The sequence below is a fragment of the Hirundo rustica genome, chromosome 1 (assembly GCF_015227805.2).
Source record: "Hirundo rustica isolate bHirRus1 chromosome 1, bHirRus1.pri.v3, whole genome shotgun sequence".
Lineage (NCBI taxonomy): Eukaryota > Metazoa > Chordata > Aves > Passeriformes > Hirundinidae > Hirundo > Hirundo rustica.
The window spans coordinates 117,807,784-117,832,581 of record NC_053450.1 but is presented as its reverse complement, the minus strand read 5'-3'; the positions used below and the strand labels follow the sequence as shown (position 1 = coordinate 117,832,581).

Genomic DNA, 24,798 nt, shown 5'->3' with positions numbered 1-24,798 from the left:
GAAGCAAGACAGTGACAAGGCATCTCAGCGAAGTCTCTATATCCTTGCACTGTAAATACTTCACATCTGCCCACTGAAATATTTGAGATAAGACAGTTGGGAATTTTTCTGTGCTTATTTGAATAATTTATGATGTGATTTTAATACTTCTTCCTGGCTGAATGTATCACTTTTCTGACAGAGCTTAGGACGTCAGATGCATGTTCTGTTGGGGACTAACTCAATGAATGTGACACACGATTTTAGTTTTTGGTGTTACAGCAAAACCAGCGGTAGTACTGGTAGAGTGTAACTGATGCAGTATATCCTTGACTGTATGTGGTTATTATGTTGTGTTTTTGTTTTCTATTTTAGTGCTGGACCCAAAGGAGACAACATTTATGAATGGAGGTCAACTATACTGGGGCCTCCAGGGTCTGTATATGAAGGTGGAGTTTTCTTCCTTGACATAACCTTTTCACCGGACTATCCTTTTAAACCACCCAAGGTTAGTAGAAGGATATTCAAAGTCTCGTAGGAGTCTTCTCCTTCTGGTATTTTTAATGTGTATATTGGAATTTCATTTTAGGATGAAACATAAAACTTTCAAAGCAATAATGAATTTTTAGACTTGATTTTTTTGATGGAAAGAATTTAAATAACTGGCTAGAATTTGCTTGCATGCTGCCAGTATAGCTGAATGGATATGGATTTATTTAGCAAAAAGGTTTCATAATTTCCAGTAGCTATTTTTTAAATTTGGATTTGTTTCTAATATGAAAGTGCTTATATTATAAGTAGCTGAAGATACTTAATCTTTCCTGTTGACCCTTTTAATTCACCAGGCTTGTATGGGTGTCTGGACAAAAATATGCACCTATTTCACTATCCCATATAATATCTGCAGGTGCAAGATATTATAAGTAATTGCTTTACATCAGTTTTCTGGAAGAATGTGGAAATACGGCACCAAAGTCAAGAAACTGGAGTGACAGAGATTTACAGGAATCCTTAGAGATTCCTTTTATAATGCTGTCTATAATGACACCAGCCAGAAACAGAGAACTGGATCAATAACATGAAGGTGACAGAACATTACCATGATCAGCTTGAAATGCCAAACATAAAAAAATCTAGTGGTTAGGAAGATTGCAAAAACATAAATGGGTGGAATGTGGCAATACAGAAAGCCATCTATAACCAGTAGTAATAGTTGCTGAGGAGGATGTCAGAATGGGACTTTTTTGCTTGATCACAGGATTATTGCAAACTACCTGCTTAATGTATTTATAAAAAAGAAAAGCATCCTCCTAAAATGCATCCTCTGGCCTACAGAGAGAAGGAATTACCAATGTCAGATACAAGATGCTTGAAAGACCTTTTCTGGAAGACTGAGTGCAAATCTTAGCACGCATGTTCGCTAATAGGAACAGAAACCGGGGAAATTTATCCCGCAGAGCTGTTAATAGAATCAAATAAATTGATGGGGCTGTCTTCCATGAACCAAAGTAAAAAGAGGTGCTTTCTTCACCTTGCCACTCTGGAGAGTGTGTCTGGAAGTTCCTCACAAAAGGAGCTATGAAATCAAAAATATTTGCCTTGTTTCTGACGCATTTATGAAAGGATGGGTGTGCCATGTTGGTCTATAATAGAAGGATATTTCTTGAAAAGAGAGGGAAGCCAATTCCTATTTGATTACTTTGAGTAGATTATTGAAATATAAGTGCTTATATAGAGAATTTTAATGCCACATTAGTAATGTTTACAGTAGTAGATAACATTGATGTTATCAGGAAGTTCTGTAAAGGACATGAGAGATGTGAATGCAAAGCACTTGTCATTCTGTAAATTGGACTTTCCCAGCCAGTAACCTAAAGATGGGTGAGTATAGCATTATTAGAGATGGTCTAACTTTGTTTCCCACTTTTAGTGTTCCAGTTTAGAGAAGCCTTGATGTCGCTAAGAGGTCTTAGAGGAGTTGTACACCTTGCTGACTGCACAGTTCCAGATTTAGGCAGCTGTTGTTACACAGTGAAGAAAGAATTTGAAACTTTATAATGTCTCATTCAGTTAGTTAAAGCTCGGGGCACGCTGAGCTGGGATCAGTCCTGTTCTGTTCTTCCCCCTGTCCTGTTCTTCCTGCCTCTCCCCAGCCCAGCCCACTATCTGCACAAGGTCTGCTTTAACAAGCCCTATTTATTTACTTCTTTCTTGGGCTTAGTCTGTTTGCACTAGCTGGCATGCAAGGGTTATGTTCAGTCCCCCAAAAAAGTTAAAATTATATTATTTAGGGGATAAAATGGCATATAAAATAGAGCTTGAAGTTCTCTCAGAGAACTAATACATAAGAGCTAGCTCTGAATGACAAATTTTGTCATTCTCTCTGTTGAATCTGTTGAGTCTTGAGGCAGTGTATGCAACAGGCACCCTTTTAAAATAGAAGTTGAAGGTCTGGTTTGCTATTTCACCACAAGGTAAAGTGTTTTTCAATCTGCACTCAGTTGTGCTCAGCAACGGTGTTATTTTGAGACATGAGTAATGCAGCTGTGCCTTGCTTATTAATGAAATGTCAAGCAAAGAGGTGGTTCTTGTCCTGCTTCGTAATAGATTTTATTGTCTGCCTTTATCTTGATGCCTGTTGTCACTGTGAGAAATGTGTGCATATAAATCATATGAAAACGTACTGTTTGATAAAGGATAAGAGAATTGATGATGCTGTATTGTATTACTAAACAGCCAGTATTTATGATGAGGGAAATAGTCATCTGTAAGAAGGTAATGAGTGCCTGGGCACAGGGGACTCATGTCAGATATAACTGTGTCATAAGCATGTGTTATACACATTCTTACTCTATTCTCTTCAGCCACAGTTCTAAATGACTCCTGTTTTCAGTCCCACTCTGTGACCTCACAAACTGTTGGTATTTCATTAGACCTATTTTCCAGACCTTACGAAACTCATCCATAAGTAAAATAGTTAGGGAATTCCCTTGAATAAAGCAGCATGGGAAGACCACTGCTTATCATGAGGTAGTTGCTGCCAGTCAGTTGTGCAGTTAGTTAAATATGTTCTCCCCAAGCTGATTTCTAGCAAAAGAAATGTACTGAGTTCGTGGAATGTAGCACATGGCCTCACAGTGCAGTGCTATCTGTGTCACTGGGTGTTAGCATCTCTTCCACTTCATCACAAGATTTGTGATATTTTGTGCTCTTCTCAGAATCATGGATTATAGGGTTATGGGCATAGATCATTTTACATTTCTTTGTAATTATATTCTAATTTTTCTAACTCCTTATGGCCCTATCATCTTAAAAAAAAAACTAGGGATAAAGTTCAAGACTGTGAAATGTACTGAGAAAGATATAAAATGTGTCCTGAGTGTTGGCAAGATTATCTCCCTGTAAGAACGTAGCAGAAAGGGTCTAATTCACATTTTTCACTATGATTGAATTCATAAATTACTCCTGAGATTTCTGTGGGCCATTTTCATCCCTCATTCACTATGAAGTAAGGAAATATTTAAACAAGTACTGTCAAAACTGATCTTCCAAAAATGTGACCACAAAAAAACCTATGAAGAAACAGAAACTGTATTTCTCAGATGCAATTACTTGACCCAGCCTGGGGCTCCAAATTCCCATGTCACATAACATGGTCACTGTTAAGGAGCCTAATCCACAGTATGTTAAAATCTGCAGAAAGATCCCTTCTCCTTATCTATTCTCAGATGTTGTGTACTCCGTTATCGTGCATGTGTATGTCACACATGGATCTTGAGGAGGGTAAAATAATTTTTTAAATAAGAAAAATACATTGAAAATGGATTTTGGATATGTGTCTTTTATTTTTATAACCATCATTAAAATATATTTGTGGTGTAACCACTGTTTGATTTGTATTATACAAAGCTCTTGATATTTTCTGAGGGATCCAGATTGCTTCTATATACACAGTTGATGCCTGTTCTGATCACTGGGCACCCTGTTCCATGTTGGAAAACAAAGACCACATTTGCACAAGTAAAGATGTTTGACCTATATTTTGGTGTTATTTTAAACAAACGTGCAAAGTAATTTTCATTTGCTCTTGTAGATAGTTAATCTGCTTTCCTACTTTGCCTTTATCACATAAAAGAAAGTGAATCACTCTTTCATTTAGGTTTTGTTTAACAAAGAAAAAAATATCTATCCAAATTTTCACTTTTAGGTATTTCTTCCGTTTTTGCACCTTTGTAGCCTCCAACAATCTTAAGATTTTCAAGTTTTATCTCCATTTTCCACATTAATTCTCCTGTGTGATCCAATTCACTTTTCAGGTTTTGTATAGCAACACATCACTGTCATCAGGTTTCACTTCCAGTCTGCACCAACAAGTCTTTTCCCTATGGACCCATAGTTTTCTTTTTGTCTGTCCTTACCTGTCAGTGTCTTTCCAGAGTTAAACCATAAGCATAGTATCAAATTAAGTTTCTCTGCACCATCACAGAATAAACCATGTGGTAAGTTGGAGTATAATTTGCTCTCACACTGTTAATTTCTTCCCCTTTGAAGTCAGTCTGTTTCAGTATTTCAGCTTTGCCACATGCCTTGAAACTGGACTCTGAATTTTTTGAGCCAGAGGTCACTGACCTTTTCAGCTCTGCTTTCCTTATAAATCGATGGCATTTGGCTTCACTCACAGTTGCAGCACACTCATGCAGAGGAGGGAGTTGTTCTTCCCCTAAAGGGTTTACCCCTGTATGACCAATTCAACTTGAGTAGGAGTGATGTAGGGCCAGCCCAGCTTAACTCTGATTTAGCTCTACAACCAGAAAACAAGATTTTTAGAACAGCTCATCTGAGAACTGACAAATTTGCTTTGGCTTTCTGGGAGGCTCTAATCAATTAAAAATATTTCCTTGCCTCCACTGTGAGGAAGCTGCTGTAGCACTGCTGAGCACCTCGTTGGCTGAGTCAGCAAGAAAGCGGGCGGGCTGCACCCTTGCCGTTCTCCTCTTGGCTGCATCCTCAGCGTCACGTTGGTTTTATGAGATGCCAGACAGGAGGAAGGTATGGAACACACAAAGTGAGGCATGAATGTGGTGATGAGCTCACTTTCTACTAAAGGCCAGATGCCGCTGAGGCTTCAATCTCGGTCACAAGGTGAGGTTTCATTTCAGCCCAAAAATACAGCACATCCCTTGTAGTGTAGGGGACTGAAAAAAAGACAGTGCCCTGTTCAGAGCAGAAATTAATGAAAATGCTTAGATGACCTGCCGGGGAAATAACCTTACATTTTTTCAGTGGCTTAATGACCCCCTCGACCTTTTTTAGAAATACCTTTGAGATTTCTTTTTCCTGCTAACTATCTTCCTTTCATCCTTAATGGATTCAGACAGTTCATCACTTGGCTTTAACAGAGGAAAGCTCTCTTTCTCTCTCTATCCCATTCAATACCCCAAAGCTGCTTCTTCGGGGTATTGAATGGGTCTAGCCATGCATAGATGTCTCTTGTGGGAGGAGGTGTGTATTTATATCCATGGGTGTACATGTATGATTCTATATGTATATGTTCATTTGTATTTGAGTAGAGGGTATCACATCTTTTAGTAAGCCTGGTCTGACAGAAAGAATTTCACCTCAGTTTCTGTCCTCAGACCGCATAAATCAGTGAATTCCCCAAGCGTGCAAGGTTTTGATCTGAGATCCTTTAAAATTTAGCCATCAGTACACACACTGCAACTTTGTGTACACTACACAACTGAAGGAAAGGCAGTAAGTTCATTATCCTGCATACTGTCCCTCCGGAGCAGAAAGCTTTGACAAATCAGGAAGCCATACCTGTCTTTTGAACACTTGTTTGTAGAAAACTGAATGCTCTTCAAGAGAACTTTCCTCCCAGGAATTGTCACTGTAGTGGAGTCTGCATTTTCATCAAGAATAATCTTTATTAATAACTTCTACTCTCATATTTGACTACGTTTAGTCTATTACAATGTCAATTCAATTTAGCTGTGGCTGATACAATATGGCTATATCTATCATTATCCTAGTATTCTGCTAGCTTTATTTTTGAATTTGAGTGATTTAAAGAATCTCTTAATCCTGACTCTACAATTAATCGTGCTGAGGACTTTAATCTCAGCTGACTGAAAAATGGTTGATAGGACTTGAAAGCTGCAATACGCTAAATCACTTCTAAATCAAAATTAAAATAACAGAAAACTCTGTTTCCTCCATGTGAACCTCCTGTGCCTATCAACTGACTGAAAAACTATTCTCAGCACTTGAAAGCCTAGATGATTTAAATCAGCTGTAAGACTGCAAGGGAGGTCCTTTTCCTTTTTAAATATAATGCACAATATCTATAGAGTCTGATCTTAATGGCAATAGTGAACATCTCTTCAGGTTATTTTATACATAATTGTAATATGACACTAATCTCAATGCACTAAAGATCCTTCTGTGGAATTACTCTCCTGTGGTAGTCACTTTCAACCTATTTTGTAAGTCCAGCCTCCTGTCTGAGGGACAATTCTTTTTGTTCCTGGCTTCTATTCTACATGTTCATTCTTGTTTTATAAATTGATTGGCTGTTAAGGACACTTTTATCTGCAGTGTAATAGAAAAGCAGTGCTTACAAGAGTAAATGAAAAAAAAAAAAGCATTCCTTGGTATTTCTACATTGTTAAAATGACCCTTACAAGGCAGGCGTGCACTTTAAATTGCATTTATTAACACAATTTACACTTGAAGCTCTAAAAGTCCTTAAGTAAAGCCCATTTGATCGACCCCTTTTTACCATCTCTGCAACCCTGATGCAGGCAGGGGTTCAGTCTACCTCCTCTTGCCCCCCTTCCCAGATATTGCCATCGTAAGGGTAGCCTTCAAACGCAATGGTCTCCTGTCAGCCTTATCCCTTACACTCATTTGCCTCGTCATACTTCTCTCATAGCCTCTGTCACATCCTATTAGCTCTCAGAGCCGTGCTGTGCTGCTCACAGCTTTTCTCAGCTGCCTCCTGCCCTCCCCACCCTCCTCCTCCGGATGGTGTGGCGGTGCCTCACCCGGCGCGTTCCCACAGCGCTGCCTCCCGCGGCCCCTTTGCTGTGCCTCCGCGCTCCCTTTTCTTCTCGCCCAGCCTTTCTATTTGCATCTTCTTGCTGAGAGCAGCCCGGGAACCCTTCATCCATGACAATAAATGGAGTTGGCAGGTTTTCCCAGCAAGTGAAGCCTTTGGGTGTTTGCAGGCAGAAATCAGATGCAGGGGAGCCTTTGATAGGGAGAAATGGACAACCTACTACCAGCAGGCCATTGTCAGGGCCAGCAGGATCAGCCCCAGTCCCGCTCTTCTGGAGCAGCTCTTCTCAATCTTGTGAGCTGGAGAGTGCAGTTCCCATGCTTGCACCACCTGCAGTGAAGCAGCTTGTTCCATAGGTCACATCCCTGGGAAGCCCCAGCCCTACGAGTGTTGAAGGCCAGGTTGGATGGATGGAACTCTGAGGAGCCTGGCCTAGGGAGAGGTGTCCCTGCCCGTGGCAGGAGGGTTGACGCTGGATGATCTTCAAGGTCCCTTCCAACCCAAACTATTCCGTGAGTCTGTGATGTCTTCAGGTGACGCTGGACCGGCGTGCAGTGGTACAGGGCTCTGGACAGCTCAGACCCAGGTGGCTGCTTAAGAAGCTGTAATGTCTCTCAAAATGACAGAATGAGAGTTTTAAAGTGGAGGAAATAGACGTGAGCAGAAATATATTAGACTGATGAGAGAATCAATAACTGCATTTTACTGTGAATAAATACAGAATGTATATTTGATAAGGCAATGCCATGGAAATCTCTGAGATTTCCTTTAAGTTAATTTATCTGATGATTCTTATAGAATTGACAAATTAAATTACCAATGATTCTTATAAAAAATAACCTCCTTATTAATTCTGTTTATAATACACTAACTTATATCAGTAGTTTCTATTGAGTTATTTAATCTTGATGCAAACAGCTCTATCTAACTAAACCCCTCCTGTTTTCTTTCACCAGGACTTAGGTGGTTTATAATTTCTTCCAATTTCCTGTGAATACCCAGTACACTAAGCTCTTTAAGACAGAGACATCTTATGGGGAATATCTTCTGCCTCACAGCATTGGTTTTCATGCTGCTTGTCAAATATATTTTCAGAAGACAACTTGTCTTTAGCTATGTGAGTGTGTCAGAAGCTACATAATTCTGCCGCATCAAGCATGTTTTACTACTGCATAAAATCCATGTGAGCTAAAATGTATATAATATGTCAATGTTGTTTCTCGTCCTCTTTACCCACACACAGATAAATATACACAGATGTGGGAGAAAGAATTTTATGCACATTATTGCAATAAAATGAAAGCAGATGAACTGATCAGGACAAAAAACTACTAGTTCTGAAGTCAGTCTGCCTAGGACTTCTCATGTATGGAGTACCTAAGTGCCCAAAGGCGGTTGGAATTGGGTGAGGAAGAAGAGGCCCCTGTTTCCTAGAATAAAGTCTCGTGCCTGGAGCACAATGTAGGAGCACTCTGGTGAACTGGGAGAGGTGTACATGTAGGACAGTAAAGCCTGCATGCTTTCAAAAGGGAGAATTTATTTTATAAAAGTTAAACGGCCAGTAAATCTTAAAAAAACTTTGATCTCTATAAAATAACTTATTTTGCTGACTTTTCATATGGAACTACTAGTTGTAAGAAAGATTGTGCTGATTATATGAAAATCATTTTATAAAAACTCATGGTGACTTTGTCAGAGAAACCTTTTGATGCTTGGCATATTACCATCTTGTTTCTATTCTGAACATCCCTAACCCAAAAAGTAATCCATTTCCCTTGTCCTCTCCTTCTCTTCCTTTGTTTTCAGAAAACTTTGAGCTGTTTAGGATTTTTTTTTAATTTGCCCTCCTGGATACATCAAAGATTATCAAGGTCCCTTTTTACTTTTTCTGCTGTTAAATCTGTGTGCAAAATGAGTGCATTTATAGATGCTTAGTGCTGCTGCGTGGAAAAAAAATTATTCCATTTTTTTCCCCTGCAACACTGTTCAATGAGACAGTGTGAGTAGTTACTCAGCTTCATAATTACAATTAATATAATGAATAATTACTCACATTGCATACTGATTCATTTTCAGTAATATTAAAGGTTAACTCATGTGGATGTTATTATATCCATTTAAATTGTTACCACTTTTGGCGGCTGATGTCTTACATAGTGAGCTTTGCCAAAGAAGCACAGCACAGTTTGCATATCAGACTTCTCTGTAGGTCAAGCAAATGTAATTACAGTTTATTATTTCCTGCTAATGCAGATACCATATATTCCCTTCAATAAAATAAATTATATCTGGTTTTTACCAAGTAAATTAGATGTGATCAAGTGTTTTGAGAACTGGATAAAGTTCATTTCTTGGTGTAACCTTAAAATGTATTCTTAAATAATGAGCATCATATGGCCAGTCATTTTTTATGCACTTTTTGTGATAAATCATGAAGTATCTCAGCAGTTGTTCATGTGCATGCTACAAATCTGTACTGACAGACTGGAAATAGTCCACCCTGTCTTAGAAAGGCAGCCTCAGTGCTTATAGATAAATGAAGTGCACACTGTAAAAAATTAAAGGGTGCTGATTAATATAAAGGTTATTGGATGAATGTTGGTCATTCAGAGATATATACATTTTTCATTTAGATTGTTTTAGACTATTTTTTTCGTATGACTAAAGAGTGTAGGCCCGATCTTGTTTTTATTTTCTCTGTCTGAGTGGACAAATGTATTGCTCATAAAGTCTGACAAACTGAGATGGGAACAACTTACTCTCTCCTGAGCTCTATGAACATAATCATAAATGGCATCATATTTTATACATATATATATGTATATGTGTGTGTATATATATATATGTATAACCTTTTCTGTATGCAGTACAACTTCTTCCACTTCAGGTAGTGCCACTGCAGTTTTATTAAAGCAGAACTCCTGGGGAATATTTGAGGAACACTGAAATTTCATCTCAGGCAGGTGTGCAGGATTTTATCATTGTAAGAATTGAACGGTCTTAAAAGGAACTTTCCAAAATCGCAGGAATTAGAGCCCTGGGATCTCAGCTCTGCTTCCAGTGTTAGCTGATCAAAAGGAGGGGGGTTTTTTGTTTATTCTTCTGTCAGCTCTGGGAATCTCTCGCCTCTCCCTACACGGTCACCAGGCTCCAGTGACTGAGAATCAGGAGGTGAGGGTTTGAACCCAAAAAGGCCAATGAAAACAAACCCTGAGGACACATTGTAACCCCTTGCATGTAATTTGTAAAAATGGGGAATCCTTTCTTCCTCCTGATATGTTTTTGAAGAAGATTTCAACTGAATTCAGTGGAGTCTGAAAGTGTGTTAGATGGTGTACCAGGCACCAGAGTGACTGTTGTGTTTAGACCTCCATGCACAAGAGAGATAGTAAGTTATTTTAAGATTACATCATGCTGGAAAACCGGTCTTCAAATTACTCTGAGATCCAGAAATTACTTATCTTGCCTTCAACCAGTTGCTTCCAGTCACTCAACTGAAATCCATCTTAGTTTCCTCTTCCCAGGTCTTACAAACAGTTTTTTCAATCCTAAAATTTACTCAGTGAACAGCCAGACATAGCTTTGCATGTTTGGCATTCAGCAGTAGATAACAGATGAGCTTATTGTTTATTTCCAAATCTGGTTGAATATAAATTCCTTATCATTACCTTTTGGAATTTTGTTTGTAGTACTCACAGTTTTCAGAAGGTAGTCTCATTTTTTCCCTATTTCCCATAATTTGCATTTTTCTGACTTATACTTTTATTCAACAAAAATTATTTACGCTCTTTAAATTCCAGAATGAAAGAGAATAAATCCATAGGGAGCACTTATGGTTCAACAAAACCCCTAAATTGCTCCTCTACCATTTAATTGTCTGAAGGTGACTTTGCCTGCACACCTACACACTCCTTTGAGCCTCTGCATGGTATTGTTTAGGTGTTTTCATTGGGGGATAAATGGAATTAGGGTCTAGCATTTAAAGGAAACATTTAAGTGACATCAAAGGTAAAAATATGACCATAATAAAGCAAATGCAGTTCCCCTGGAAAGGTATTAACACATGATTTCTCTCTACACGTATAATAGGAGGACCCTGCATGACCTTATAATGTAGGTATCGTAAGCACAACATCCAAAAAGTTACATGTCAGCATTTCCCACGTTATCAGCAATTTGAGGCAATACATGGATGAGGAAAGCAGGGTGTCATCCCATTTGTACTTTGCTGCCTTGGGGTAAGAACTCTGTTACCTGCCACCTTCAGGCCACAGTTTCCAGCATGCTACGGCTGTTATTAACACAGCTTCTTTTGCAATTCTAAACATTCTGATTCTTTTCATTAATTAATTGAACTGATTTTTCAATACTAAAATTAATTAATAAAATGTAACATATTGTCATTATAAAATAATTAATATGCTGATTATTTAAATAGTTAAAATGCCCCTGTGTTAGGCAGGCATTTTAAAGTGCACTGGCATATTTGGTGAGTCGGTGGCATTGTCAGTGGTAAGCAGCAAGCCTTAACTTACCTTTCTCAATGTCACAGGTTTATATGTACTCATAGCGAAAAAATGCTACATTTCAGGTCTAAGCATTTTCTGAAAACAGCCTTCTGACTGCAAACAAGAGTAGTCCCACATACATTCATCCTCCAGCTAGCCTGAGATGGCAATGGAGTGTTGAACAGTTCATGAAAGACATGAGCTACCTCCATTCATCTCAGTGGCTCTGAATCCTGCCAAATTCCCAGCGTCCTTGCTTCAGTGCTTCAGCTGAGGAATGTGTGTCCTCTCTGCTGGCAGCAAAAGAGTTACACTTAAAATACACACTCAAATTGATGACCTTCTCTGAAGCAGGTTACAAGCTCAGACTGACCTGTCTATAAATATTTTAGAGGGTATAATTTAATCTGTGCAGCGGATTCACTGTTTCCCCCACACTCAGTGAGACCACACATATCTTATTACTCGGTGTATTTTGATGCCATTGAATGAAGTCCTCAAATTTTTCATTGTGGAAGCACAGGGAAGCACCTTTGTTGAGGTAAAATACTTAAGCGTAAGCTTTATTTCAATGTTGTACTAAAAAGTTAACATACAATACTTAAAATTAAGCAGGTGTTTGCCTGGGTCCTGGGACATCCTGCTAGATAGCAGTCACTGATTCACTTCTAACTGGAGTACAAGAGTTCCTGGAGTTAATCTACCTGGGGAATTAATGAGCACCTACAATTCACAAGATGGTCCTCCACACCATCTCCCTTTCTGGGCACTTTTGACAAGCAGTTTGTGTAAGGTATGGCTTTTGTGCATTGGTAACCTTCCTTGTTCAAAATAGCTTCCCTTTGTAGACAGACATTTAATTTTATCACCAATTTATAATTATTTAAATAAATTATTTTTTGATCTCACAGAAGACTTCCTTCCCTCCAAATGCTGAATGTGCTTGGGCTTCTAATGAGGGAGAGAAGATAGATCATCTGGCTGTAGCATTTGGATTAATTGAGATCATTGTGCCAGAAATATTTTAAATTCTCACAGAAGTCCCAGAAGTGAAGCACTTAGTCTGGAAAATGATAAGCAAAACCTCAAGCAAAGGGGGAAAATTAAAGAACCTACAAATATGTAGGGTATGCAATGTCAAACTGTCAAATTATCCTATTAATTAGCAATAGCTTTAGCTATAGAAGCATTTAAAAACTGAGGAACTTGCTTAGCAGGGTTCTTTGGTACAGAGCTCACTGGTGCATGACAGTGGGCTCCAAAGCATTTTTCCAGATCAATGTGGAAAACCACTTAAGAGAAAAAGTATTTCTTGTTGAATGCAATGTTTTAATACCATAAATCTACTATATTTTCTTTCCATTATTTTGTCAAAGCTTCTTGATTTAATCCAAAGGGGCAGAATTTTTCAGTGTGCTAAAGGATGATTTCTATAATTGTTTTTATAGAAGTAAACCAGGTACTGTATCATTTCGCTTGTATCCTCTCTTCTGCTTGCTGAGCCGCCTGATAATCACACTCAGATCCCTGAGGTCTCGGATATTGCAGAAAATCAGAAGAGGAGCGTGCCTGTCACCAGTTTGCATTACTCTCCAGGCATGGGTTTGTCTGTGGCAGGGCAGGGCTGAGTTTTTAAGCACTCCCAGCTGACATTAGCACTGTCCAAGTGGAGTGAAGAGCGCAGCTTCCTTGAGCCAGGGAGCTTTGCCTGCAGTTGGCTCCTGCCTGCCCAGCCCCTCTCTTGGCTGGGCTGTTGCTGGTGAGGTTGGTGTCTGAAATTCTGCATCTTAATTTTAGACTTTATGAACATGTCATTGAAACCATCTGGGTTTGACTTGTCATTTGGGTAGAACTGATGAAGAAATTAGTCCTTTATAACCTCCAAGGGGTAGGGTTTTTTCACATTGTTCCTTCTTGTCCAGTAGCCCCAGTGTTCATTCTGAACTATAAAGTGAACTGTCATAGTTGAGCTTCTTTTAAAATAAAAAGCCTGTGTATTCATCTTGAAGAAGGAGGACATTATTCTGGGCTGAAATAATCTCCTTGGTTTGTTACCTATTGGATCACTTGGAAGACTGTATAAAATAGATACAGAAATCATCAAAATAAACTAGTAAAAAACCCCAAAAGATGTCTGTAAACAATTCTACTGATAAAAATGTAACCTAAAATTTGGAAATAAAAGGATTTTCTTTGAGCAGCCTTTCTCAAAAATATTTCACTCTGTTTTTTTTCAGGAGTCACTGCTGTGATGCCTCTGCATTTCTTTTTTACAGCTTAATCTATTGTGTCAGATGATGAACAGATGAAGACAGCAGAAGAATCTGTCTTGTTCTGACTTCCTTCAAACTGTGAAAGAGCTGTAGGCCTGAGTTATGAACATTGTCCAGGGGCTGGAATAGCTTTTTTTTTTTTTTTTTTTTTTTGGCCTTATACAAAATAATGAGATTGATAAGACCAAGGCAGGAGGAAGCTCAGGAAATGTGTCTCATTCTCAGCCTGCACAAACTGGTTTCACTATGGCCACAGATGCAATAGGCAGAGTTTATTTCCTTTGTTTTGTCCTGCCCAGTCTTTAACCAGAAGTAGCAGAGTACTGTCATTTCAGCCTGGAAAGAAGAATGTTTGTTCCTATGATTTTTCATTGCTTAACAATTGTGTAATTACTGGCTTGAAGGCTGTTCCACTGAGACACACTGTCCTTTCCAGGTAACGTTCCGGACAAGGATCTACCACTGTAACATTAACAGCCAAGGCGTCATCTGCCTGGACATTTTAAAAGACAACTGGAGTCCAGCGTTAACCATTTCTAAAGTTCTCCTCTCCATCTGCTCCCTCCTCACAGACTGTAACCCCGGTAAGTTGAATTTGCTTTCATATCCTTGTTCATTCATCGTTCACATTTGGTCAGCTCACTAATACCTGCTCAGTGCTCTGGTTTACTCGGACCTATTGAAAAAACACAAAAATGTAATTTTTAAGTGCCATTCATACAAATTGTACAGAAAGAAAGCAGAATTTCAGAAGCTCAGGTGCAGTTTTAGTACTGGAGAAATATTTTTTTTTTTTTTTTTTTTTTTTTTAATTCAGAAAGTTTGATCAGTAGAAAGTACCTTAGTATGCACTAATTTGGATATTACAACCAGGATATTACCGCCAAGAAATATTAATGAGTTAATAAATATTGAAAAGGAAAGCTTTCATTTAAATATGCTGATAATGTGATCTCTGAAAAGAATATTAATGACACTGACAATGATAGATGCCTAACAGAGGCTCTACAAATAATGAAAATTAGTTTAAATGAGGTTTATTCAATATCTTGGACAGTCAGCGTGAGTATTCAAAGCAAGCTGTCATTCTTATTAACTAGCATAGCACTTAACCTCTCCCCTCAGCTCTTTTAGATTTGTTTTATGCCATTGACCACTAGATCTGTAATTTCCACTTTCTCTTACCCTATTTACCAATGCATAATTCTGACTGTAGCCTTGGAAAACCACGATATGTAGAAATTACTCAAGAATCATTGAAGAAAAATTATGTGATGTTTATATGGCATGAGAGTTGTTGCTGGGTTGTTTTTTATTATACAATGTTTGTATTTTATTACTCAATATTATTTTTAATTTGCCTGAAGGGCTACAAATTGCTTTGAAAAGGGCAGAATGTGAGACTCTGGCATATTCAGGGGCTGAATCCAAGCTGTAATAGAATACTGAACTATTTCAAAACTCAAAAGAACATGAGAGCGGGCAAAAATGAGATTGACTGCTTTTGTTTTCATGTGGATTTGTTGCTGTATAAAACACTGAAACCTGTGGTGTTCCTTTCAGCTAAGAGGTGGAGTGATAGAGTGTTACCAATTTAGACACATTTATCTCAGATGGATTGAATCTTCTGTGCTAACGTCTCTGCAAGATTGATTTCTGTTAGTGTTTGGCCAAAAATATGCAGAAATGTCTGTAGGTAGTCGGGCAGATAGATGACAGAAGTGTACAAAAACCAAATTAATATTTGCTCAAGTGTCTTAGAGACCAGGTAAAGAACTAGAGACACTGCAAAGCTGTATAGGGATTGAGAAACAGGCAGTAAATACATGCTCTCTTGTGGTCAACTCTCTTTGGAGAGATACAGTCATCTTGAAAGCTGGACGGTTTCCAGCAGTGATTTGAAATTTAGAAATTCAGTACTTCTGCCTTCTCAATCTTAAATCCCTACAGATGCTGTCAAACAACAGTTTTAGCATTTCAAGTGTGTAAGAGGAATACTGAAAACAGTTATCTGTACTATATGTGTTATCATGTACAGCAAGTTAACATACCAAAAATGAAAAGCTCTTCCATTTAGCCTCTCTCAGTTAGCAGCCATAAGCATTGTCCTGACCAAAATAAATAAAATAATTTTATGATGTTTCCTTTTCAAATCTTCTCTTTCATTATGAAGTAGTTTTGGATTTTGTTACCGCTTCATGGTCAAATTTTCCCTTTTTTTGATGAATTAATGCAATTTCTTAATTTGTATCCCCGTCTCACAAGACACTGATGGCAGATATTTTTGAAGTGCTGAATCATTTTCACCTTCCTTGGAAATTGCCTGTTTCGTGTTAGATATTCTTTCTATTTAAAACGTTGAATGTTGAATGTTAGTGATGTACAGCAGAAGGCTTGCAGAAATTCACAAGTCCTTAGTTTTAATCATATTGCCTATGTTGCAGTTGTACCGCCTGTCCCATTATTTTTTTTGTGATATTTTATCATTAAAAAATTATTGCTTACTTGCCATCAGATGGATGAATGGATGAATAGAAAGATATGCCACTGATATATATATATCATTGAAATATATCACATATATAAGCACATAAGTAGCTGCAGAAACATGCATATATATTTTTTCCTCTATCAGCTGGGAGTAATTTTGTAATCCCTCAGTCCTCTCTTCATCTAACTAGTCTGCCCCATTCTAAAGGCAGAAACACAACAGGGGTCTCGATTTGATAAGCAACTTTGAACTCTTTTTTCACTGTTCATCAGCCAGAAGCAGATCAAGTCAAATGGAAAGGCAACATTGAATCTCCCACAAACATAAACACATAGGATGGGCAAATCTTCCACCCTGACCTCTGAAGCAAAGAATCAAGTATCAGTTACCCCCTACTCTTACATTTATGCAAATCTTCATTAAAACAACAAATAGGAGTAAGAATGGCAGCTAATTAACCCTCAGTCATACACAGTGATTAAACGGCGCTGAAGCACAGCTGCAGCTTCGTTGGCAAGCGCTGCTATTCTTCTCCAGCAGGCTGAGCAAATGAAAAGAGGTATTTGCTCCTGCCGCTCCTGTCATTCACACAGTAATCTACAAAAGCCACGGAGAGAGTCTCTTTCCTGCCTGGTTATACATCACTGCCCTTTGTTCCCTATCACTCCAGGCAGGAGCAAGTTTGTCCTTTTTAAACAACTAATACAATCCTTTACTCATAAGCTGTCTCAGACCCTTCAGTCCTGATTATTATTAATTGTCTCTGTTTTGCTTGGCAGTATCAGCCAGTAAACTGCGTTAATGAAAGGCCTGAATTTTGTAACAGCTGGCTGACTTTTCCATGGGGGGAAGGGGAGCTGTAGGATTTGTGTATGGCTGAACACGTGTGCATTATCTGGGAGTGCGAGAGAGCCAAATGTATCAGAGGGATGGGAGAGATGGTGGGATACACTAGCCCAGTCCTGGCATTAGTGTTTTTCTTTAAGGTGGTACTTGAGGCCACAGCAAACGTCCCTTTCTACAAATCAGGGCTTCACTCCTGTAAATACTTTGGCATGTGCATGAGCAACCCCACAGAACCTGATAGATACATTCACCTGCATGGAGCAGAGTGAGTGAGTGAGTGAGTGAGTGAGTGAGTGAGTGAGTGAGTGAGTGAGTGAGTGAGTGAGTGAATGCTCATAGGCTCTATGATTGAGTGCTGAAAATGCCTGCTTCCAGTGTTAGCTGCTAGGGCTGGCCTGTGTGGGCAGTTAGTTATTGCAGAGTAACTCCGTGTGTGGACACTCCTGGCTTTGAAAATGTATTAAGTTACAAAAACCTGTCTTGCTTGGACTAAAAGTCAGCTATACTTTAAGTGTTCAAGCAGAGCCTGGGGAGTGTAAATTCCCACACTGTCTTAATCCAAAGAGCTTTCAAATGCAGATGGCCCCTGAGATTTTGTGTTTTACTAGGTTTGAAGTGCTAAGCAAATTAATTATTTTTTATAGTTACAGAGCTGATGATGCTGATCTGGGTTAGAATGTTTATTTTTCTCAGTTGATGTTTGCCATCCCGGCTCTGCCAAAGGTTCTTGAGCCCCAGGAAAAATATCATTTGCAAATGCTTCAGAGAAAATAAATTGTAGCACTGCAGCACTCTTCTTTGCATGGCTTCCTTCTTCACATTCAAAATCTGAACTTGGCTGGCCTGATTATCCCCAATGTCTGAACAGTCTTAACATCAAATCAAGTCTGCTTAGTAACACACAGCTAAGCCTTGATTAGAACATCAGAACAAAGCTTACCTCTCCCTCACACCAGCCTTTTCCCTTCTGGTGTCATCCTCTGGCTCTGGCTCCTTACCATTTTTCCCACATGCAAGTTCCACAGCCCGTGGTGATTTTATCCCTCAGCTGACATTCTGGAAGCAAATGCTTTGCTGCTGCTCCTGGGCCCCTTCCCTGCGTGTCGGCCGTGCCCCTCTGCGAGCTCCTGCGACGGGGATGTGCCAGGCGGTGCACACAGAGGGTGAGAGCAGCGGGCTGAGATGTGGCCAGTCACGATCGTGCTGAACATTAGGCTGAACACTTGGGTGGCAGCTGCAGCCAGAGTAACTGCTGAAGGGCTCTACAGAACCTCTTTAGAAACCTCTGCCTGATTCCTAACCTGAACTGACTCACAGGAGTTTTATACCCACTTGTTTTTAAGCAAGCCTTTTCCTATACCTTAAGTGACCATTTTTCTGTTTTTCACTCCTGGTGTACTTGTGAAGAACCATCCTCTTCCCTTGCTGTCTTTATTTGCTGCACACTTACCAGACCTGTGTCCGTGAGCCTCCTTCTGCAAGAGAGGCTGTCTGTTCCCCTGCTCATCCTTGCTGCACTCATCCTTCCTGAGTGTGTCTGACTCTTGGAGTTCACTGGGGCATGAGGCACAGCTAGAGAGACAAACCTGCTCACCATCACCGTCATCCAGGTGGAAATATTTACTGTTGGATGTGCCTATCCCACTTGGCAGCCCCACTGAAGGTTATTTCTGTCTTAGCCCTGTCATTTTCACTGTTTGTTTGCTTTTTAACCCAATTGAGTAAAATGGTAGAGAAAAGAAAAGAGGAAAAGGAAAGAGAAAAAAGAAAAAAAGGAAAAAAAAGAAGAAAGAGAGAGCAAAAGAAAGAAAAAGCGTTTTCTAGAAAGGGCGTTAACTTCTGGCAAAGGATATGCTCAAAAAACACTTGCAGTACCCACTTCACTGGGGTCAGCTCAAGTCAAGTTGGTTGCTCTGCTCTCAGATACCTCAGTAACATATTATCAGTGTAAAGACGTTTGTCTAGTTACCCTTTAAACTCACCAGAAAGTGAGGCAGTTTGTTTAGTGTTAAACGTAGGGTTTGCTGTGAAGGTAGTTTGAGGCTGAAGCATGTGTGTCCTCACAATAAATGTACTTATAAGAGTAAATGAGTAGCACTACATTACTTTGAAAAAGTAGCACTACATGACTTCAATGTGAGACCCATCAATTTTTATAGTACTTGCAGTTGCACAACACATCTGAAAAGTAGAGTATTTATGTTAAAAAAACCTCTGTGACATACATTGTGGCTTTTAAATATATTGTACCCCGGTTAGATGTGGATGTGCTGTTTTTTACAAGTACTGCTATGAATCATGAATTTACTAGATGGTTTCATACTTTGTTAACCCACATGAAGTAATGTGGCTGTGCATTTTAATGACTTACATTAAGCTAAGCATAGATAAGCAAGGTCAAAGATCCAAAGGTTATGGGGATCTTTATGTGTCTCACTAAGTGATACAAGACGTGCTTTTAAGCTTTATTCATATGAGTCATTCTTACATTTTGCCTTTATTTTCCCCAGAAACTTCTTGGTTTTATCACAGAGTAGGTATAACAGGCAATTATGGATAACATGCTATTGTTCTTTTTCTGTTGCAATTACAAGTTATCCATGCGGTTTGCATGATTTAGGTCTGCCAAACTTTCTGCCAAAGATATTAACACCCTTACATATACCTGCATGAAGGTACTGGTATTTAAGAAAATTTAGAGATGGGATTCAGTTATTACATTATTCTTTTTCCTTTTTTTCATTTTTCTTTTTCCTTTCCCCCCCCCCCTTATCATTTTCCTAAGGGTGTGCAAGGTTCTGTACTCTTGTTGTTGAGGGTATAAAATCCCAGTTCTGTCATCTTTTGCAGAAAAGGATTCAATCGTGTAATTTAATGCATATCTTTGATCCTCAATGGGACCTAAAACAGCACTTTGGAGAGTGACTTTTCAACATAATCTTAAAAGCCCTAAAAGCTTGAATGGTATTTGCCCTGCTATAAAGCTGCTGGGATCGCTGCTGTTTCCAGAACCTCTGCAAAACAAGAGTAGGTGGGGAGATTTAAGTCAGACAACATGCAAGGGAGGGAACTGAATCGGTGATTTCTCAGCCCATTTCCCTTTCAGACAGCAGTATACATTCTTGGAGGGAAGTTGGTGTCCTGCTGCAATGCCACTGCCCTGTCCTGGGCAGGTTTGCCTTCAGCAGCCATCCCCAAAGCCAGGGCTCGTACCTCCAAGTGCAACATGGATAGATCTGCTGTCTAGAAAGTTTTGAGCACCTCCACATTTTGAATTTGTACTGGTATTTGGAAAACTTAAGCTTCATCCAAATGTTTGTTCATAACAATTCCACAGTCTCTACAAATTTGAATAAGGTATTGGCAGGTATTGACAGGAATACTTGGAATACCCAATATGCAACACAATACTCATGGAAATGTCTTCTGTACACCCCAGACAAAGAGGAGTAGGTTCAATTAAACCCTGTCAGGAAAATGCATCTCCCACCAGGAGATGGAGTGAGGCTGACAAACTTTGATGCTCACTGACACACTCCATGCTCCTGGCACTGCTTTGGGCTGATCATCTCTGGCACAGGGGCACCAAGAGCCAGAATTGCCTCTGCCTCTTAAAAATCAAGTGTGTGTCAATGCATCAGGTTCCACAGGAATAGCTCTGCTTCTTCAGCCAGCAAAGTCCCAGTCATATCAGCATGCATTTTAATACACTAATAGATGTCCACCGTATCAATAAAAAAGATCTATTTTCAGAATTGCTGTGATACTTGAAAACGCTAGCCTGTCCAAAAAAAAAAAAAAAAAAAAAAAAAAAAAAGTTTAAAATAAATCCGAGGCAGCTTACTAAAGGAAAATGTAACATAGCTCTAATAATAAAATCTGTTCCATGCTGGAGCATTTGGCTCTGAGTGAGAATTTGGCTGACTTGTGGTCACAGCTCTGCTATTTGGCTTCCATGTTCAAACTTTAAAATAGCTACCCAGCCCTAGTTAATGATGAACAGGTCCATGCTCCTCACCACTCAGCAGCGTGGATGTATCTTCACTTCTCTCCATTACTCCATGTATCTCGATCCAGCAGGAGGCACGTGCCACGTTCCCCCTCACCCGGTGCTTCCCCATGGCAGAGGCTGCTTTCTGTCAGTGCTGGTTCACATCAGGTGTTCCTTATGCAATTTTTCAGACTTCCCAATTATCATTCCTTCTTTTCCCCTCACCCCCAGTAGCGAAGTGAATTTAGAAACTCTGGATGACAGCGAGTTCAACGGATGAGCCACTTCTCATTTTCCTCATTCTTGTAATTTTTTTCCTTAAAGCCATAATCCTGCACGTTTTGCTACTATCAGAAACTGCTTCAGAATCCAATCTGATCTTTTTCTTTCTCATTTAACGTCTTATCAGCTTTGTTCAGTTTATCAAAATTACTCTTAGGCTTTCCTGTGCCCAAGTACATACTGTTGTGGTTTCTAGTGAAATTTTGTTTCCTTTTTGAACATTTTTGTTAAGATATATAGAAGACAGGAAAATTGTAAGTACAATACTCATTAGAATTATAAATACTTATCCTTTAATAATCCATATCTGAGTAGATCTGTCAAATATGATGAATGTTGTGGAAAATTACTGAAATACTTTTAAGCTGGTAAAACAATATAATTTGTCCAATTTTTGTTGCTGGCTAAGCCCTGCTACTTTGATTCTTTCCTGGCACCCACAGGCTACCAGGTGCAATGTCACAACACAGTACTATCAGACATACAGCAAAACAATCTCATTTTCCCATGTATCCTTTTTGTAAGCTGCAGAGGGTCGTGTAAACAATGAAATTGCTCTGTTGTCTGAGATTATTTATATTCTTTAGCTTGGAGCTGTTTTTTCCCTTTTCTTCAGAGTTTGTATACTGTACTCTGTCAGGAAGTGGGCAGATTTCTGGGCTGTTTCAGCACAATGGAAATTTCCTGTATCTGAAGCAGGAAAATACTCTATGCCATGTCACTCAAGCGTGGCAACAAGTAGCACAGACTAAATGAAAATTACAGCAGACAGGAATAAGTTGAGGGAGTAATGTTTTTTTTTTGGTTTGTTCTGAGTTGCAACATAACCTTTCTGTTCGTTTTTACATCACTGACGTGAGTTGTCTCCAAATGAAATGAGCTCGCTCAGGGGGCTCTGGCTTAGCAAAGACAAGGTGCAGTGTGTGGTTGCTCTGGTGCCTCGGTGCTGCTGGTCTGGGAGCAGAGCAAATGGGTGTTTGGCATAAAAGCCATCCTACTACGGTGTCCTAAGGGAGCATGAAAGGAAAATGCAGCATGAAACTGATGGGGTTTGTTCTGCTCTCAGTGAGTGCAGAATGACTTCATCAAAGGTGGGGTTGTCTTGGGAAAAACATGAGCAAATCGATCCCATCAATTGCGAGGAAGTTCATTTTGCAAGAAAGTACTTGTGTATCTATAAATACTGTATGTTCCCCTCCCTGTTCTGAAGAACCTGCTACATAGTTAAATTTACATGTTTGCACTGATCATATAATAGAATCTGGAGCTGATATTTACAAATTCTTGGTAGTTCATCAGTGCTTTCTCTTTCCATTCCTTTTAAAAGATACTGTGCTATACCAGTTAAGTTGTAGTGTGTATACAATGCTGAACTCTATTCTATAGTTTGAATCACTTACACTTTCTCATGTTCTGAGCTGAACATACAGTACCAATATGTTAAAGGCATTTAGGCACCTAAAGCTGCTGGCTGACAGCTGGCAGGGTTTTCAGTACGTCCCATGGGATTTAAACATCTGAAGTCCCACTAGGAGCCTCTCAGCACTGCCAGGAGGAGACTTGCTATATACATCTGGTCTTTAAATATTTGCAGACACATACACCTATATGTTTTAAATTCTGCGGACATGATCTATAAATGTGAAATTAAACAGATGTAAATGCAAGAAATGCAGCAGCACATTATGAAAATTGCATATGGATATGCATTGAAATGGAATTAATTTCCTTTGCCATGAAAGGCTGATGAAACTGTTACAAGATTTGTTCTTATCAGTTGAGTAAGTCCCCTCAACATGAACTCATGACTGTGGGGATTATTATAACAGCAGGAAAAACATTTGTGAACTGTCATCCCTTTAGTAGTTCTCAGGAAAATATGTCTTGGAATATCTCCTAATTATGTGTGCGGGGGGAGGAGGCTTGGATGAGGATTACTATTGATGTTGGCCTAAATCATTGCTCTTTTCAGTTGCACTTTGACAACACCTTATGGGTAGAAGACTATTATTTGTGAGCATAGAGGCTTTTAGTGTGTTTAGGTTTAGGCTATTCAAAGCTCTCAAGACATCATTAAAAAGATTAACACAACTGTAGAAGTAAGGTTGTTTAGATATACTTAGTTTTAAACCCCCCATTATGGCTTCAGAAGTCTACAGTCTGTTTAGGGGTTTTTGGTTTGTTGGTTTTTTTTTTTTCTGAAAAGTGTCTGGAAATATTTACATAAGGAAGTTGGTGGGTTTGTGTAATTTAGAAAGGGAATGGTAGAGATTACTTTTTAAAAATAAAATCTGGATTTTGTGGTATCCAAGGCATGATGTAGTCATTAGCTTTAGCTCCAGTTGCCAGTCACACATGCACTTACCCTGTTCTTTTTTTTTTTTTTTTTTTCTGATCTATCTGGAACTCTGCAAAGAATAATGACTAGAAGGAGTACAGTCATTCTCTAGCAGAAGACCAGTGCTACTCATTGAGTCAGGTACATTGCCTGCAACTGCACATCCCTCAGTGGTACAGAGAAAAGTGTGAAAATTCCTCAAAGCACTTTACTCACACAGTAAAACATGGGAGAGGAAATTCCCCCCTAGCCACAGCTAGCAATCAGATTATGTGCTGAAGCATGTAAGGCCTTTGCAATGGCAGCTTAGGTGGTGCGTGGCTACCAAGTTTTCTAATTCTTTTTTGACTTTCCCAAATCACGTTCTAATATGCCTACACTATACTTTTTGTGTGTTCTTAATGAATTAGTGTATGAAACATCTTCCTTTTAACTTCTGCTAAATGTGGTGGGGTTTTGTTTGTGTTCCTGTCATGCCATGGAAAAGATAAACTTTTTTTTTTTCTTTTTTTTTTTTTTTTTTTTTTCTTTTTTTTTTTGACTTCTTTACCAAATTACCTCTCAGATCTTATTTTGTGGTTTTTTCCTTCTCGAAGAAATCACCTTAGATTTCAACCGCTCCTTAAATGGAAAAGGTTTGACCATGCTGTTAATGATTTCGTGTCCTTTTCAATAATGTTTCTGCTCCTAATTTGCTTTTGCTTAAGGAGATGTGAGAAAAATTGAACTTCAGACATAATAATACCCAGCCATCAGTTTATTAAATGGCATCTGATTAAATAAGAGATTGACTAAAATCCAAACCAGTAAAGAGGCTTTGTACGTCTGTGACAAGAAATAAATGTAAAGGGATGTAACTGGCATGCGTAAGAAAAGAGTCTTGTCACAGCACTTAACTGTTCCTCATTTTTATTTTTCCTCAGAAAGGTTTCTAGAACATATAAAATACAGTCTTATCACAAAATGGAAGTAAAGCTGGAAAAATATACACCAGATTTTGGAGGTTTGTTTTTGTTTTTGTTTTTGTGTT

At 39.0% G+C, this 24,798-nt stretch overlaps 1 protein-coding gene across 2 annotated transcripts in view; it reads left to right on the top strand.

Annotated features, from left to right (window-relative positions):
• The window catches only part of UBE2E2 (ubiquitin conjugating enzyme E2 E2), a 202,055-nt gene that overhangs the window by 164,583 nt on the left and 12,674 nt on the right, over positions 1-24,798 (top strand). For both annotated transcript variants that reach the window (XM_040064040.2, XM_040064050.2), the window contains exons 4-5: positions 355-487; positions 14,257-14,404. In XM_040064040.2, the coding sequence (XP_039919974.1) occupies positions 355-487; positions 14,257-14,404 (281 nt within the window). The remainder of the gene's footprint in view (positions 1-354; positions 488-14,256; positions 14,405-24,798) is intronic.